The 16,637-nt window shown below is 37.9% G+C and overlaps 1 protein-coding gene across 4 annotated transcripts in view; it reads left to right on the plus strand.

Moving 5' to 3' along the window:
- The window catches only part of COL14A1 (collagen type XIV alpha 1 chain), a 238,104-nt gene that overhangs the window by 124,466 nt on the left and 97,001 nt on the right, over positions 1-16,637 (plus strand). For all 4 annotated transcript variants that reach the window (XM_061172169.1, XM_061172166.1, XM_061172167.1 and 1 more), the window contains exons 23-25: positions 939-1,085; positions 4,931-4,987; positions 15,967-16,106. In XM_061172169.1, coding sequence (XP_061028152.1) covers positions 939-1,085; positions 4,931-4,987; positions 15,967-16,106 — 344 coding nt within the window. The remainder of the gene's footprint in view (positions 1-938; positions 1,086-4,930; positions 4,988-15,966; positions 16,107-16,637) is intronic.

Genomic DNA, 16,637 nt, shown 5'->3' on the forward strand with positions numbered 1-16,637 from the left:
GTAGAACAAAAAGAATATTGGAACCAGGAGTTGGGAGACCAAGATGTATGGGATGATTTATGGTCGTAAGCCACTTAAGCACCATGTCCTATTTCCTCAATTATGATTTTAAAAGAATAAAAAAGGATCGTTAAAGTGAATCCAAGGAATTTGGAGAGCCTCCTCCTAGCTACCTAGGAGTCTCCTTTGCTATCGAAAGAAATCCTGAGTGTCAGTGAAAAATCAAGACTGAGAGGTATGAATTGGACAGTCCGGGGACACCCTGGCTGTCCCAATGCTGTTCCAAGCTCTTGCCTGCATTTGTGGCAACTATGCAAACCGCCTGGACCCATAGATGAAGCTTCTGAGACCCTGGAAGCCCACTTCTTAGCCCACAGGCATGAGACCTGCTTAGCACCCTACAATTTCTAACTCCATACTTATATCTTTAGGCCATTGGCAAGAAGGGCATCCTATTGTATGGTAATAAGTTGTATGGGGCCAAAAGGATGTATCTTTTTATGTCAATTTTTGATTGTTTGACTGTGTTCTGGAGAATCATATTGAATAAAAGGGAATTCTAATTTTTAAAAAATAAATATACTCACCTTGACACCTGTTCAAAAGGTCAGTTAAGATGTGTACATATAATTATAAACATTAACAGTTCTCCATTTGTTAAAGGATTGACCTCAGCAGCCTTTTACTAGTCAGTCTCATTTCTGAACATATAAAATGTGATTTTCAATTATATAAAAGCAACAGTGGATATGTTAACTCTTTAAAAAAAGATACACCCCCTCAAACAAGTTTAATTCATTCTGGAGTTATCTGAATAGGCCATGCATATTAAGCATTTTAGAAGCAAATCATGTACTGATGGCTGTTTTTAAAAAGTTTTTTAAAAGTTCATGTATGTATGTTTTGTTCATGTATGTTTTGTTTTGTTTTTATTATAGATACACAAAAGCAAGAATCCACTCTAGGTGGAGGGACAAACAGACATTGCTTCTATGGACTTCAACCTGATTCAGAATATAAAATCAGTGTTTACACAAAGCTCCACGAGATTGAGGGACCCAGTGTGAGCATTACGGAAAAAACACGTAAGTCAAGCGTGTTCTCTCCTGATCCCTGTCTTCATGAACAAACAATATTTTAGGCATCCTGTTTTGGTTCAAAAATCTTATTCCATTTTGAAAAATATTAGCCATTGCTGTGTGGGAATATCTGTAATACAAATTTTGTGTGTCTTATTCAGTCCCAGAATTCCCTGCTGTGGCCCACTAATGTCATCTGTATGGTTTTTTTCCATCCTCCATGTGTTGTCACAGGGACTATAAGGCCATAGGATGGCAAAGTGCTTGAAACAATGACCTATATTGTGATCTATTTCCATTAGGAACATCTGTGGAATGTGGAGTGTGAAATGAAGTGTAAGGACTGGGTCCCGACATTAAAACAATGGCACATTACTACAGCCATGAGGGTGGGAATGGAGCCAAGACGTTCCAACTGGCTGACCCTAGACTTGCCTACTTAAGAGGCTCTCGCTCTTTTTCCAAGCTGGCTGGAAATCTGACGCACTGAAGGGAAAGGCAAAGTATAAAATGAAAACAAAGCACTTTTTACATGTTCTAAACAGCAAGGAGGGTATCAACTTCTTGGTATGTCAACTTCTTGGTATCCTTTTAATCAAGGATTCCTGACCTAGAGGCCACAAACATTAAAATGGTTTGAATGGTAGTGAATTCCAGGGGACATTTGTGTGTCCCCAACTCAATATCTTGAACTTAAACTTGAAATCCCCAAAGATTGGTATCGGAATAGGTGGTGGGCGATGGGCTTTCTTGGTAGCCCCTCTATCATGCATTTGATGTTTAGAAAGTTCTACTACCCATGTATATAGGTCTTTCAGTTGCTCTGAACATGCAGAAAGAAATCATCATCAATATATAATCTTCAAACAGAGAAGGTGAAAGTATAGTTAATGGAATCATCTACTTTCCAACACAGAGACTTTATTTCATAACACTGAAATATTCAACATTTTACATGACACATGTATTTTTAAGGTATAATTTACATTCCATAAAATTCACCCATTTTAAGCGTACAATTCAATGATCTTTGGTACATTTAAAAGGTTGTGCAGCCATCGCTACAGTCCAATGTTAGGACATTCCCATCAATCCAGAGAGCTTTCAAGCTCATCCCCAGCGAGTCTTCTTTCCTACTGTCTGCTCCAGGCAGTCTACTTTTTCTTGTACATTTCTAGACATTTCATATAAATGGAAATATGTAATATGTAGTCTTTTGCATCTGACATCTTTCACTTAGCCTATGTTTTTGAGGTTTATCCACATTGGAGAATGTATCAGTTGTTTGTTGCTTCTGATTGCTCATTAGAATTTGTTTTATGGATAGAGGATTATATAATTTCAAAATTATTAGAGGCCTGGTAGTGCATGAGATTTAGAGTCAAATAGGCTTGGTTGAGGTCCTTTTTTAGCATTGTGGCCTTGGGCAATTTAACATCTCTGAGCTGCTTTTTGCTTACCAATAAAATTAAATACCTACTCTCTTACCTCCTTTGGTGGTGGTAAAGATCCAATGAAAAGAGCCTGCTGAGGAACTTTTCAACCTGTATCTTATTGAACAAGTACTTTTATTATCACCCTTGCTGTCTTCCTGGAAGTCACAAACTGATGGCCATGGGGTTAGATCTCACTGTCAGCTATGTTTTTCTCTGGGCTATTTTTTTTTTTTTAAGTTTTAAAGTATTCTTGAAAATTCAAAAGATCTGACAACACAGGGCACACAAATCCTTATGGTGCTAAATCTACAGAAACTCAGTAACTGCTGTCTCTTTTAGACAGTGTATGTGCCCTTAAGTTTGTTACTCCTTAATGTTTAGGCTATGTTCTTTGCTCCCATTCATTACTTGACTGACCTCTAAAAATATTTGAGTTTGGGGACTCTGGTCTCCTTCAAATTCCCCTAACCTTAACCTCACAACTGTTAATTACCAGTCCAGGGTTATTTTGGAAAGCTCTGTTTGGTATAAATGTTTTCCTTCTGTTGGGGACATCTGTCATCTTATAGCTTCTACCCAGTGGCTCTAGTCCAACCTTCTGAAGCAAATGCAGATAGAGACTGTTCCCCCTTCTATGTGACAGCTTCTCACAGACTTGAACACAGGGACCATCTGTGTGCCACATAGAGAATATAAACACAGGTTCCCAGTTCACTGTGGTTCTTCTTACCCAAGAGACTCTTAGGCCGCATGTTCTGACCAAACATATTGATCTGGCTTCCAGAGCCACTCATTGATTTTGTTCTTGATTTATCGACTAAAGTTAAGATATGCCTCAGTTTTTCACATTAAAGAAAATGCACCATTATAAAGATGACCCACTGCTTCCACAAATTTTAAGATAAATATGTCTGGCTCTAGAAGGATTTGATGGTGCTTTCAAAAAAGTTTTGCGGTCCTAGTTTTAATGTTAAAATGTCTCAAATTGTTTTACTTTTGAAACGTTTTAGTTTCCAAAAAATTGCCTTTAAAAGATAAAAGTGATATTCTATATCTGTAATAATGCAACAGAAGGTATATATTGTGTTGTCACCTTCCCTCGTCCCTCATTCTTTCTTCCCAGAAATACCCATTTGTAACAGCTTGGTCTCCTTCAAGAAGTTCTGCCTGTTACCTGTTTTGTGTGTGTGTGTGTGTGTGTGTATAACCATATAGACGTGTATAGATAAATCAATATTATATTTATCAGTTAAATAGAATTTTTTCATTTTTCACAGATGCGATCATACCGTGGTTTTCTGCTTCATTTCACATAAGGATTAATCTCAAACACTTTTCCATTTTTCCATATCAGTAATATACCTCATTCCTTTAAATGTTGAATCACTTTACTCAAATAATATTATTTTATTGGCTCCTAGAATTGGAAGAGACCTTAAAATTTGTCTCTTCCAACCTTCCTGGCAGTGAAGGAATTCCTTTTACAACATTCCCAGCAAACAGTCTGCTTGAGCTCAAGTCCTTCCAGCTAGTTGGCGCTTACTGTCTGCAGAGGCTGAACATTCCTCTGTGTGAATGGCTATGATTCGTTGAGGGTTTTCCCTCATATTAAACTGGAATAATAAAAATCATTTTCTCAATTTTTCTTAAATCTTTAGTGTCAAATAAGAATAATAAAAAAGAATATGTCAAAAAAATAATATTAGGATGTTTACCTAATGATGCCATAACTTTCTGGTGCTTTACCATGTGAATTGGTAAGAAAGTCACTGCTCTGATGTGACTATACCTGTGACCTTTAACCAAACCACACCTCCACGTATTACACAGATTTCTCATCCCTCATTATCCAGGTTAAACTGATCAGGACACACCGTAGCCTCCCAAGGTCCTGCCATTTTGTTCTCAGAACTGAAAGTTTCCCAGACACAGTCTGAATGTAATAGAGAGTAAATCAGATTCCCTTGGCGACCACATCCTGGGGATGCAGGGTAAAAAGGGAGAAGGTGCTATTGAACATGGATTGATGGTCAATCCTTAGGCAGAATGGAAATAAAGTTGATTATATGTGTGAGAGCAACCAGAGACTAATCTGAAATAGGTTGGCAGGGTTCCGGCCTTAAATCAGCATTAAAACCACTTTGTAGTTGACAGTTTGATTGCATTGACTCCCACTGGGTAAACTGAATTGTGGCAAAATGACATTTCAAGCCTTCAGTCTGATGTTGAGGGGATGATTGGAACCACTTTTCACAGGCTTTGGCTGATTAATAGTGGGTACTAAATTCACTAAATTCTCAAAGAAGACAGTTGTCAAAATCACTGACTCCCCTGAAGAATTATGACTCCATGACCTCCCTCTCTTCGCCACAGATGAGATGGTTAATTGATGTTCTTTCTCCCTCTCCTTTACAGAATCACTTCCTACTCGGCCACCTACTTTTCCTCCAACCATTCCACCAGCAAGAGAAGGTAAAAGAATTATACAATCATGATGTGATTTTAGGTTTTGGATTTCTGTTGGTATTGTTTGCTTGTTCATTTAAAAACCAAGGTATTAATGGAAGATATTTTCTCCTTAATACAAATGCTTATCAAACCCTTATGGGGTACAACTTTGCAATGAGTAGTAAATAAGACATAGAGATCTAATATGCAGTGTAATGAATACAGGCAGCAATATTTTACTATAATTATGTGATGCGATAGAGATGCTAAATATCACTACATCAACAATATTACAATATGTAAATGTATCAAATTAATATGTTGTACACTTTAACTTTATGCAGTGTATATGTCAAATATATTCAACAAAAATTCATCTAATAGTAGACTCTGTACACACAGAATAAATTTTCTGACAGAATTTCTTCATATTTATTTCATCAAAAATAGAGTAGTACATGTTTACCAAGGAAGAGTAGTTACATAATTTATGAGTGAGAATGTAGTTTATAATTCTGTAGACAAGGGTAACAGTGTTCCAGTTTACCTCCAAATGCCTCTCCCAGTTGTTTCTTTCTATCTTCATCACAAGAGTTTCTCATCACCTCTTACTTGAGCCATTAAGGTAACTTTCTAAAAACCTTTCAAACACAGTAGTGATCATTATTTTTTTTATTCCATTAATGAACATTTATTAACCCTACTATTCATTCTCAAAGCTCTTATGCCAGGTACTTGGAATACAATAACAATCTATGATTACTGCTCTCTGCTTATTTTCAGTATTGCAAGAGAGATAGGTGTTTGCCTAGGTAATTACCAGCCAAGGAAATGAGTTAAAAAGTGGAGATTATACTATGGTAGCCCAGAAATGAGAACAGTTAATGCTGCTTGCAGGTTAATTACCTGTAAAGGAGGAGGAGGAATTTGATTTCCATTTTGAAGAATGAGTTTTACAAGTAAATAATGGAGGGACAAGCACTCAAAGTCATGGAGTGATCTAAGCACGTAATGTGTTTGGGGAACCATAAGCACTTTAGTGTGACCCATAGAGAAAGGTGACGATAGAGTGATGAAGTGGTTTGTGTGCCTGAATAAGGAGGCTGGGCTTTATCCTATAGGACATGATATGCCATGAGGAGTTTTATGAAGGGAGGGTGACCTGCAGAAATCTATGTTTAAGAAAGATAACCTTGGTGAAATGGGGAGGAGGGATTAGGGCAGGAGAGGATAAAGCTAGAACACATAGTTGGAAGGTTGTTTTGGAAGACTTCTTCCATTTACCATGCATTTTAAAGTACCTATTACGTACCAGAGATACAATGAAAAATAAGTTGTTCCCACCTTTCAGAGTGTTAGCAGACATATGGTCCATGCCAAAAGTTCCTTAATATTTGGTCCTGTCCAAAACAATTTGGCATGGACCAAATATGCTCATAACATTTTGGATAGGATCAAATTTCAAGAACCTGTTGGTGTAGACCAAATGTCTTATCAACATTTCGGACAGGACCAAATGTCCTGCAAGGGACAGGAGCATGGTCAGAGGGATCTGATGCTGGAGAGTGTAAGGATCAAGGAAACAAAGAGGTAATGAGAAACTGTACAAAAATAAAGCTCGACATCCTTCCTAGCATACCAGGCAAAGTCTTCAATGATCAACCTATGTTGTGGTATCATGTCCCAGACTATATTAGTTAACAGCACAGTTGTATAACTCCGGGTTCCGCATACATGCCTTATGCTATCCTGCATTTTTTAATGCTATTTGTTCTACCTGGAATGCCAGACTCTTTCTTCTTCCATCTTCATATCTAACTTTTTCTAGTCTAACTATTTATGATGATTTTCACTATTGGAATTGGAAACAGAATCCTAATTGATGAATTTCTCAGACATTTCTGATACAGATATTACAGGACTCTCTGAGGTCAGAATATTTTTATTTATAGCAGAACATGAGTATTATGCAGTCAACATTCATGAATGCTCATGGGAGACATGCGATTTGGAAGGGTCTATGAGGATGAGGATTGACAATGTAGGAACATTTTTCCTGTAGTTTTCATCATGGTGGTTTTAGAGAGTGGGGCTTCTGCAACTTGAATGCATTATTCATCTTAGTTTCTATTTGTCCTGGCTGTATTTAATTTAAAAGCTTGTAAATTTTTATTATTCAAGTGATATTGAGTATTTATTAAAGAAACATTAAGAAACAGAAAAGAGAATGAGGTTGCTGGTGGGGGTTGAGGAAAGAGAAACCGAGGGAGAGAGTGTAAGCCAGAGAGGGGAGAGGGAGAGAGCAGGGGAGAGAAAGAGAGAGAAAGAGAGAGAGAGGGAGAGAGAGAGAGAAGTGCTGCAGGCTTCATCTTTGAGAGGAGGGGAAAAAAAAAACTCAGCGGCAGTTTTGTCTTACTGTGTCTGGCTTAAAGAAGAAAATTCTGGACATCCAGGCTGAAAAAAATCAAAGTTCAGTGGAGACTACTTCTATCAAGAGAATTCTATGATCTGAGAATGGGTTGGATCAGTACAGGTGGTTTGAGAAGACACTGATGAGGACCATGGAAACATAGGAGAGGACGTGCAGCTTCTCTGCTTCCTTTCAACAGAGCTCTAGGCACCACAGGGCCACATAAGGAGGGTGAGGTTCCTGGAGTGGACTATATTTTCATCACTGTTGAAGATTTTATGGAATTGGAGAAAAGTGGTGCTCTCCTACAGAGCGGGACTTATGAAGACAGACCTTCAAGATGGCGGAGGAATAAGACGTGGAGATCAACTTCCTCCCCACAAATACATCAGAAATACATCTACATGTGGAACAACTCCTACAGAACACCTACTGAACGCTGGCAGAAGGCCTCAGATTTCCCAAAAGGGAACAGACGCCCTCAGGAGACCTACACGCAGAGGCGGGGCCAAATCCAAAGCTGAACCCCGGGAGCTGTGCGAACAAAGAAGAGAAAGGGAAATCTCTCCCAGCAGCCTCAGGAGCAACGGATTAAATGTCCATGATGAACTTGATGTACCCTGCATCTCTGGAATACCTGAATAGACAGTGAATCATCCCTAAATTGAGGCGGTGAACTATGGGAACAACTGTAGACTTGGGGTTTGCTTTCTGCATCTAATTTGTTTCTGGTTGTATGTTTATCTTAGTTTAGTATTTAGAGTTTATTATCACTGGTAGATTTGTTTACTGATTTGGTTGCTCTCTTCCTTTTTTTTTTTTAATATAATAATGTATATTTTCCTTTTTTCCCTTTTTGTGAGTGTGTATGTGTATGCTTCTTTCTGTGATTTTGTCTGTATAGCACTGCTTTTACCATTTGTCCTAGGGTTCTGTCTGTCCGTTTTTTTTTTTTTAATATATATAAATTTATTTATTTATTTTTGGCTGCTTTGGGTCTTCGTTACTGTGCGCAGGCTTTCTCTAGTGTGGCGAGTGGGGGCTACTCTTCATTGCGATGCGTGGGCTTCTCATTGCAGTGGCTTCTCTTGTTGCAGAGCACGGGCTCTAGGCACACGGGCTTCAGTAGTTGTGGCACACGTGCTTCAGTAGTTGTGGCTCGTGGGCTGTAGAGCGCAGGCTCAGTAGCTGTGGCGCATGGGCTTAGTTGCTCCGCGGCATGTGGGATCTTCCCGGAGCAGGGATCGAACCCGTGCCCCTGCATTGGCAGGTGGATTCTTAATCACTGCGCCACCAGGGAAGTCCTGTCTGTCCATTTTTTTTGTTTGTTTTGTTTTGTTTTTTAGTATACTTTTTAGCGCTTGGTATCATTGGTGGATTTGTTTTTTGGTTTGGTTGCTCGCTTCTTTCTTTCTTTATTACTTTTTGATTTTTATTTAAATAACTTTATTTTATTTTATTGTTTTTTTCTCCCTTTTCTTCTGAGCCGTGTGGCTGACAGGGTCTTGGTGCTCTGGCCGGGTGTCAGGCCTGTGCCTCTGAGGTGGGAGAACTGAGTGCAGGACATTGGTCCACCAGAGACCTCCCAACTTCACATAATATCAAATGGAGAAAGCTCTCCCAGAGATCTCCATCTCAACACTAAGACCCAGCTCCCCTCAACGAACAGCAAGCTACAATTCTGGACACCCTATGCAAACAACTAGCAAGACAGGAACACAACCCCACCCATTAACAGAGAGGCTGCCTAAAATCATAATAAGGTCACAGACACCCCAAAACACAACACCGGATGCAGTCCTGCCAACCAGGAAGACAAGATCCAGCCTCATCCACCAGAACACAGGAACCAGTCCCCTCCATCAGGAAGCCTACACAACCCAATAAACAAATCTTAGCCCCTGGGGGCAAACACCAAAAACAACAGGAATTACGAACCTGCAGCCTGCAAAAAGGACACCCCAAACACAGTAAGTTAAGCGAAATGAGAAGACAGAGAAACACAGGGCAGATGAAGTTGCAAGGTAAAAACCCACCAGACCTAACAAATGAAGAGGAAGTAGACAGTCTACCTGAAAAAGAATTCAGAGTAATAATAATAAAGATGATCCAAAATCTTGAAAATAGAATAGAGAAAATACAAGAAATGTTTAACAAGGAACTAGAAGAACTAAAGAGCAAACAAACAATGATGAACAACACAATAAATGAAATTAAAAATTTTCTAGAAGGAATCAATAGCAGAATAACTGAGGCAGAAGAACAGGTAAGTGTCCGGGAAGATAAAATAGTGGAAATAACTACCACAGAGCAGAATAAAGAAAAAAAAAAAAAGAAAAAAATTGAGGACAGTCTCAGAGACCTCTGGGACAACATTAAACACACCAACATTCGAATTATAGGAGTCCCACAAGAAGAAGAGAAAAAGAAAGTGACTGAGAATACATTTGAAGAGATTATAGTTGAAAATTTCCCTAATATGGGAAAGGAAATAGTCAGTCAAGTCCAGGAAGCGCAGAGAGTCCCATACAGGATATATCCAAGGACAAACATGCCAAGACACATATTAATCAAACTATCAAAAATTAAATACAAAAAAAAATTTAAAAGCAGCAAGGGAAAAACAACAACATAAAAGGGAATCCCCATAAGGTTAACAGCTAATATTTCAGCAGAAACTCTGCAAGCCAGAGGGAGTGGCAGGACATATTTAAAGTGATGAAAGGGAAAAAACCTACAGCCAAGATGACTCTACCCAGCAAGGATCTCATTCAGATTTGACAGAGAAATTAAAACATTTACAGACAAGCAAAAGCTAAGAGAATTCAGCACCACCAAACCAGCTTTACTACAAACGCTAAAGGAACTTCTCTAGGCAGGAAACACAAGAGAAGGAAAAGACCTACAAAAACAAACCCAAAACAATTAAGAAAATGGTAATAGGAACATACATATCGATAATTACCTTAAACGTAAATGGATTAAATGCTCCAACCAAAAGACATAGACTGGCTGAATGGATACAAAAACAAGACCTGTATATCTGTCTACAAGAGACCCACTTCAGACCTAGGGACACATACAGACTGAAAGTGAGGGGATGGAAAAAGATATTCCATGCAAATGGGAATCAAAAGAAAGCTGGAGTGGCAATTCTCATATCAGACAAAATAGACTTTAAAATAAAGACTATTACAAGAGACCAAGAAGGACAATACATAATGATCAAGGGATCCATCCAAGACGAAGATAAAACAATAGTAAGTATTTATGCACCCAACACAGGAGCACCTCAATACATAAGGCAAATGCTAACGGCCGTAAAAGGGGAAGTTGACAGTAACGCAATAATAGTAGGGGAGTTAAACACCCCACTTTCACCAACGGACAGATCATCCAAAATGAAAATAAATAAGGAAACAGAAGCATTAAATGATACATAAAACAAGATGGACTTAATTGATATTTATAGGACATTCCATCCCAAAACAACAGAATACACTTTCCTCTCAAGTGCTCATGGAACATTCTCCATGATAGATCATATCTTGGGTAACAAATGAAGCCTTGGTAAATTTAAGAAAATTGAAATCATATCAAGTATCTTTTCCGACCACAATGCTGTGAGACTAGATATCAATTACAGAAAAATAATCTGTTAAAAATGCAAACACATGGAGTCTAAACAATACACTACTGAATAAGCAAGAGATTACTGAAGAAATCAAAAAATACCTAGAAACAAATGACAATGAAATCATGACAACCCAAAACCTATGGGATGCAGCAAAACAGTTCTGAGGTAAGTTTACAGCAATACAATCCTACCTCAAGAAACAAGAAACATCTCAAATAAACAACCTAACCTTACACCTAAAGCAATTACAGAAAGAAGAACAAAAAGAACCCAAAGTTAGCAGAAGGAAAGAAATCATAAAGATCAGATCAGAAATAAATGAAAAAGAAATGAAGGAAACGATAGCAAAGATCAATAAAACTAAAAGCTGTTTTTTTGAGAAGATAAACAAAATTGATAAACCATTAGCCAGACTCATCAAGAAAAAAAGGGAGAAGACTCAAATCAACAGAATTAAAAATGAAAAAGGAGAAGTAACAACTGACACTGCAGAAGTACAAAGGATCATGAGAGATTACTGCAGGCAACTATATGCCAATAAAATGGACAACCTGGAAGAAATGGAAAATTCTTAGAAAAGCACAACCTTCCGAGACTGAACCAGGAAGAAATAGAAAATATAAACAGACCAATCACAAGTACTGAAATTGAAACTGTGATTAAAAATCTTCCAACAAACAAAAGCCCAGGACCAGATGGCTTCACAGGCAAATTCTATCAAACATTTACGGAAGAGCTTACACCTATCCTTCTCAAACTCTTCCAAAATATAGCAGAGGGAGGAACACTCCCAAACTCATTCTACGAGGCCACCATCACCCTGATGCCAAAACCAGACAAAGATGTCACAAAGAAAGAAAACTACAGGCCAATATCACTGATGAACATAGATGCAAAAATCCTCAACAAAATACTAGTAAACAGAATCCAACAGCGCATACACCATGATCAAGTGGGGTTTATCCCAGGAATGCAGGGATTCTTCAATATAAGGAAATCAATCAATGTGATAAACCATATTAACAAATTAAAGGAGAGAAACCATATGATCATCTCAGTAGATGCAGAAAAAGCTTTCGACACAATTCAACACCCATTTATGATAAAAACCCTCCAGAAAGTAGGCATAGAGGGAACTTACCTCAACATAATAAACGCCATATATGACAAACCCACAGCCAACATCATCCTCAATGGTGGAAAAGTGAAACCATTTCCTCTAAGATCAGGAATAAGACAAGGTTGTCCACTCTCACCACTATTATTCAACATATTTTTGGAAGTTTTAGTCACAGCAATCAGAGAAGAAAAAGAAAAAAAAGGAATCCAAATCGGAAAAGAAGAAGTAAAGCTGTCATTGTTTGCAGATGACATGATACTCTACATAGAGAATCCTAAAGATGCTTCCAGAAAACTACCAGAGCTAATCAATGAATTTGGTAAAGTAGCAGGATACAAAATTTGTGCACAAAAATCTCTTGCATTCCTATACACTAATGATGAAAAATCTGAAAGAGAAATTAAGGAAACACTCCCATTTACCACTGCAACAAAAAGAATAAAATACCTAGGAATAAACTTACTTAAGGAGACAAAAACCTGTATGCAGAAAACTATAAGACACTGATGAAAGAAATTAAAGATGGTACAAACAGATAGAGAGATATACCATGTTCTTGGATTGGAAGAATCAACATTGTAAAAAGACTATACTACCCAAAGCAATCTACAGATTGCATGCAATCCCTATTAAACTACCAGTGGCATTTTTCACAGAACTAGAACAAAAAATTTCACAATTTGTATGGAAGCACAAAAGACCCCGAATAGCCAAAGCAATCTTGAGAAAGAAAAACGGAGCTGGAGGAATCAGGCTCCCGAACTTCAGACTCTACTACAAAGCTACAGTAATCAAGACAGTATGGTACTGGCCAAAAACAGAAATATAGATCAATGGAACAGGATAGAAAGGCCAGAGATAAACCCATGCACATATGGTCACCCTATTTTTGATAAAGGAGGCAAGAATATACAATGGAGAAAAAGCAGCCTCTTCAGTAAGTGGTGCTGGGAAAACTGGACAGCTACATGTAAAAGAATGAAACTAGAACATTCCCTAACACCATACACAAAAATAAACTCAAAATGGATTAAAGGGACTTCCCTGGCGGTCCAGTGGTTAAGACTTTGCCTTCCAATGCAGGGGGTGCAGGTTCGATCCCTGGTCAGGGAGCTAAGATCCCACATGCCTCACGGCCAAAAAACCAAAACATAAAAAACAGAAGCAATATTGTAACAAATTCAATAAAGACTTTAAAAATGGTCCACATCAAGAATTAAAAAAAAAAAAAAAAAGGATTAAAGACCTAAATGTAAGGCCAGACACTATCAAACTCTCAGAGGAAAACATAGGCAGAACACTCTATGACATAAATCACAGCAAGAACCTTTTTGACCCACCTCCTAGTGAAATGGAAATAAAAACAAAACTAAACAAATGGGAACTAATGAAACTTTAAAAGCTTTTGCACAGCAAAGGAAACTTAAACAAGACGAAAAGACAACCCTCAGAACAGGAGAAAATATTTGCAAATGAAGCAACTGGCAAAGGATTAATCTCCAAACTTTACAAGCAGCTCATGCAGCTCAATTATCAGAAAAACAAACAACCCAATCCAAAAATGGGCAGAAGACCTAAATAGACATTTCTCCAAAGAAGATATACAGATTGCCAACAAACACGTGAAAGGATGCTCAACATCACTAATCATTAGAGAAACGCAAATCAGAACTACAATGAGGTATCACCTCACACCGGTCAGAATGGCCATCATCAAAAAATCTACAACCAATAAATGCTGAAGAGGGTGTGGAGAAAAGGGAACCCTCTTGCACTGTTGGTGGGAATGTAAATTGATACAACCACTATGGAGAACAGTATGGAGGTTCCTTAAAAAACTAAAAATAGAATTACCATACAACCCAGCAATCCCACTACTGGGCATATATCCTGAGAAAACCATAATTCAAAAAGAGTCATGTACCACAATGTTCACTGCAGCTCTATTTACAATAGCCAGGACATGGAAGCAACCTAAGTGTCAATCGACAGATGAATGGATAAAGAAGATGTGGCACATATATACAGTGGAATATTTCTCAGCCTTAAGAAGAAACAAAATTGAGTTATTTTTAGTGAGGTGGATGGACCTAGAGTCTGTCATACAGAGTGAAGTAAGTCAGAAAGAGAAAAATAAATATCGTATGCTAACACATATATATGGAATCTAAAAAAAGAAAAATGGTTCTGAAGAACCTAGGCCCAAGACAGGAATAAAGATGCAGATGTAGAGAATGGACTTGAGGATATGGAGAGGGGGAAGGGTAAGCTGGTATGAAGTGAGAGAGTGACACGGACTTATATATACCACCAAATGTAAAATAGATAGCTAGTGGGAAGCAGCCGCATAGCACAAGGAGATCAGCTCTGTGCTTTGTGACCACCTAGAGGGGTGGGATAGGGAGGGTGGGAGGGAGAAGCAAGGGGGAGGAGATATGGGGATATATTCATATGTATAGCTGATTCACTTTGTTATAAAGCAGAAACTAACACACCATTGTAAAGCAATTATACTCCAATAAAGATGTTAAAAAAAAAAGAAACAGAAAATAGTACAAAGAAGAAAATTAAAAACACAATTTCATATCCCAGGGGTAATTCCCTCCTGTATTTTGATGTATGTTCTTTTTTTTTCTTTGTTGTATTAAGTAAGTTCTTCAATTTGAGTATATTTTCAAATAGATTTTGCTCTCATTTCAAAGGTAAATCCTAGTCTAGATTTTATCTTTCCTTGAAAACAGAACACCAGGTTTTCTTTTGTAAGCTTATAATTATCAGATCTTGTGGTCCCTTTCAGCTTTAAATTCAAACCATAAATAGGTAAAATTTTATACATCGTGGAGCTCATGAGAACAACCTTACCAAATCCTTATTGTCCCTGGAGTACTAACTCAGAGATGATTTATTTTACATCGTAAATAGCTTTAAGGGAGTAAAGTTCCACTTAATAAAATAAAAGTCAAGTAAATTTTTTTTTCCTAAAGAAAGGTGAAAGGTACATTAGCTCACAGAATATTTGTGTGCAAATGGCCTAAGATGAAAAGATTCAGATTATTAAAGACTAAATTGTTTGTTTCATCATAAAACAGTGTTAACCACTGTGGTCTACACTAATGAAGGGGAAGAGAGGCATAGATAATCTGAAACAGCACGTGATACAAGACTATTAAAAAATGCTTTCAGTGGAATAGGTTTTTGTTAATGTGTTTTTTGCTTGTTTTTTAACATTGATATCAGTATTACCTACTGATAAAAGTTTCCCTGAGCTAGCATAATGTGCATTTCTTGATATGCATCACTGGGTGTCAGAAGGGCATAGACAGGATTTTTGAGCAAGACTGGCATTAAAGTTTGCTTATGGCCTCAGTCCAAATGCATATCAAGTTTTAGATTAATCTGCTTTCATTGTGTGACATGCCTTCCTCCTGGAAGCTGAATCTCTCTCACATTGTTAATTCAATAAGCAGAGGGCAGGGTGCACAGAGTGGTAGCTTGGATTTCCTTCTAATCAGTAGGCACTAGAGTGTTTGCTGACGCTTCTGCCTCTAAATCACTTTAGTTCTACATTTTTCATTCTTCCCATTTCTCTTCTTTGGGGCTGAGATTGGTAGATTTTTTTCTCTTTAATTCCACACATTTGATTAAAGCTTCTTTGTCATGACTAGGAAACTTGGGTATAGGAGAGCCATGATGGTCAGGAGCAAGAGGTTGGAGTAAGATGTATATCTTTCCTTCGGGCTGTAGCTACCAGAGGGAAACCATTATCTGCTTTGTTGGTGTCATAACTACTGTGTTCTTCCCTTTTCCCTGATTCAAAATTCATTCTTGGTCTCCAGTATGTAAAGCTGCCAAAGCCGACCTGGTGTTTATGGTGGATGGATCCTGGAGTATTGGTGATGAAAATTTCAATAAGATCATTAACTTCCTGTATAGCACTGTTGGAGCTCTGGACAAGATAGGTGCAGATGGAACTCAAGTAAGGCTGATAGATCAATCATTAATTCATTCTATGCATGAAAAAATTATTCCAAGCTGTTATTATGGCTACTTGTGAGGGAATATGGGTAAAGAACTATCCTGGTTGGATCCAACCCTAAATGAGAGTATAGACAAGTCTGAGTTTAGAAGCAGCTTCCTGGTGTGTGACAGAGCTTGAGAAGATGCTAATCCTTAAAAGCGCTTGAGTTCAGCAAACTAAGACAGGTTAGAATGGCCATGTCAGCAGATGTGTCTTCTATATACTAGGATAGAGTATCTCTCTAAAGGAACATCCAGTATTTTCTTTGCCCTCGAGGATGTTAAAATCTTGAAAGAGAGAGGTCATCATCACATATTACTACAGAACAAGTAGAACATAGAAAACTAATTTATTCATTCAACAAACATTTATTGAGAACTTATTTTGGTTAGGTACAGTACTGTCATAATGGGCATGACAGACATGTCCCTAATTTCATGGTAGGGAGAGGAGGAGGATGAGAGACAGATACAAATTGGCAAACAAATA

Source organism: Eubalaena glacialis, chromosome 17 (assembly GCF_028564815.1).
Source record: "Eubalaena glacialis isolate mEubGla1 chromosome 17, mEubGla1.1.hap2.+ XY, whole genome shotgun sequence".
In the NCBI taxonomy this organism is placed as follows: Eukaryota; Metazoa; Chordata; class Mammalia; order Artiodactyla; family Balaenidae; genus Eubalaena; species Eubalaena glacialis.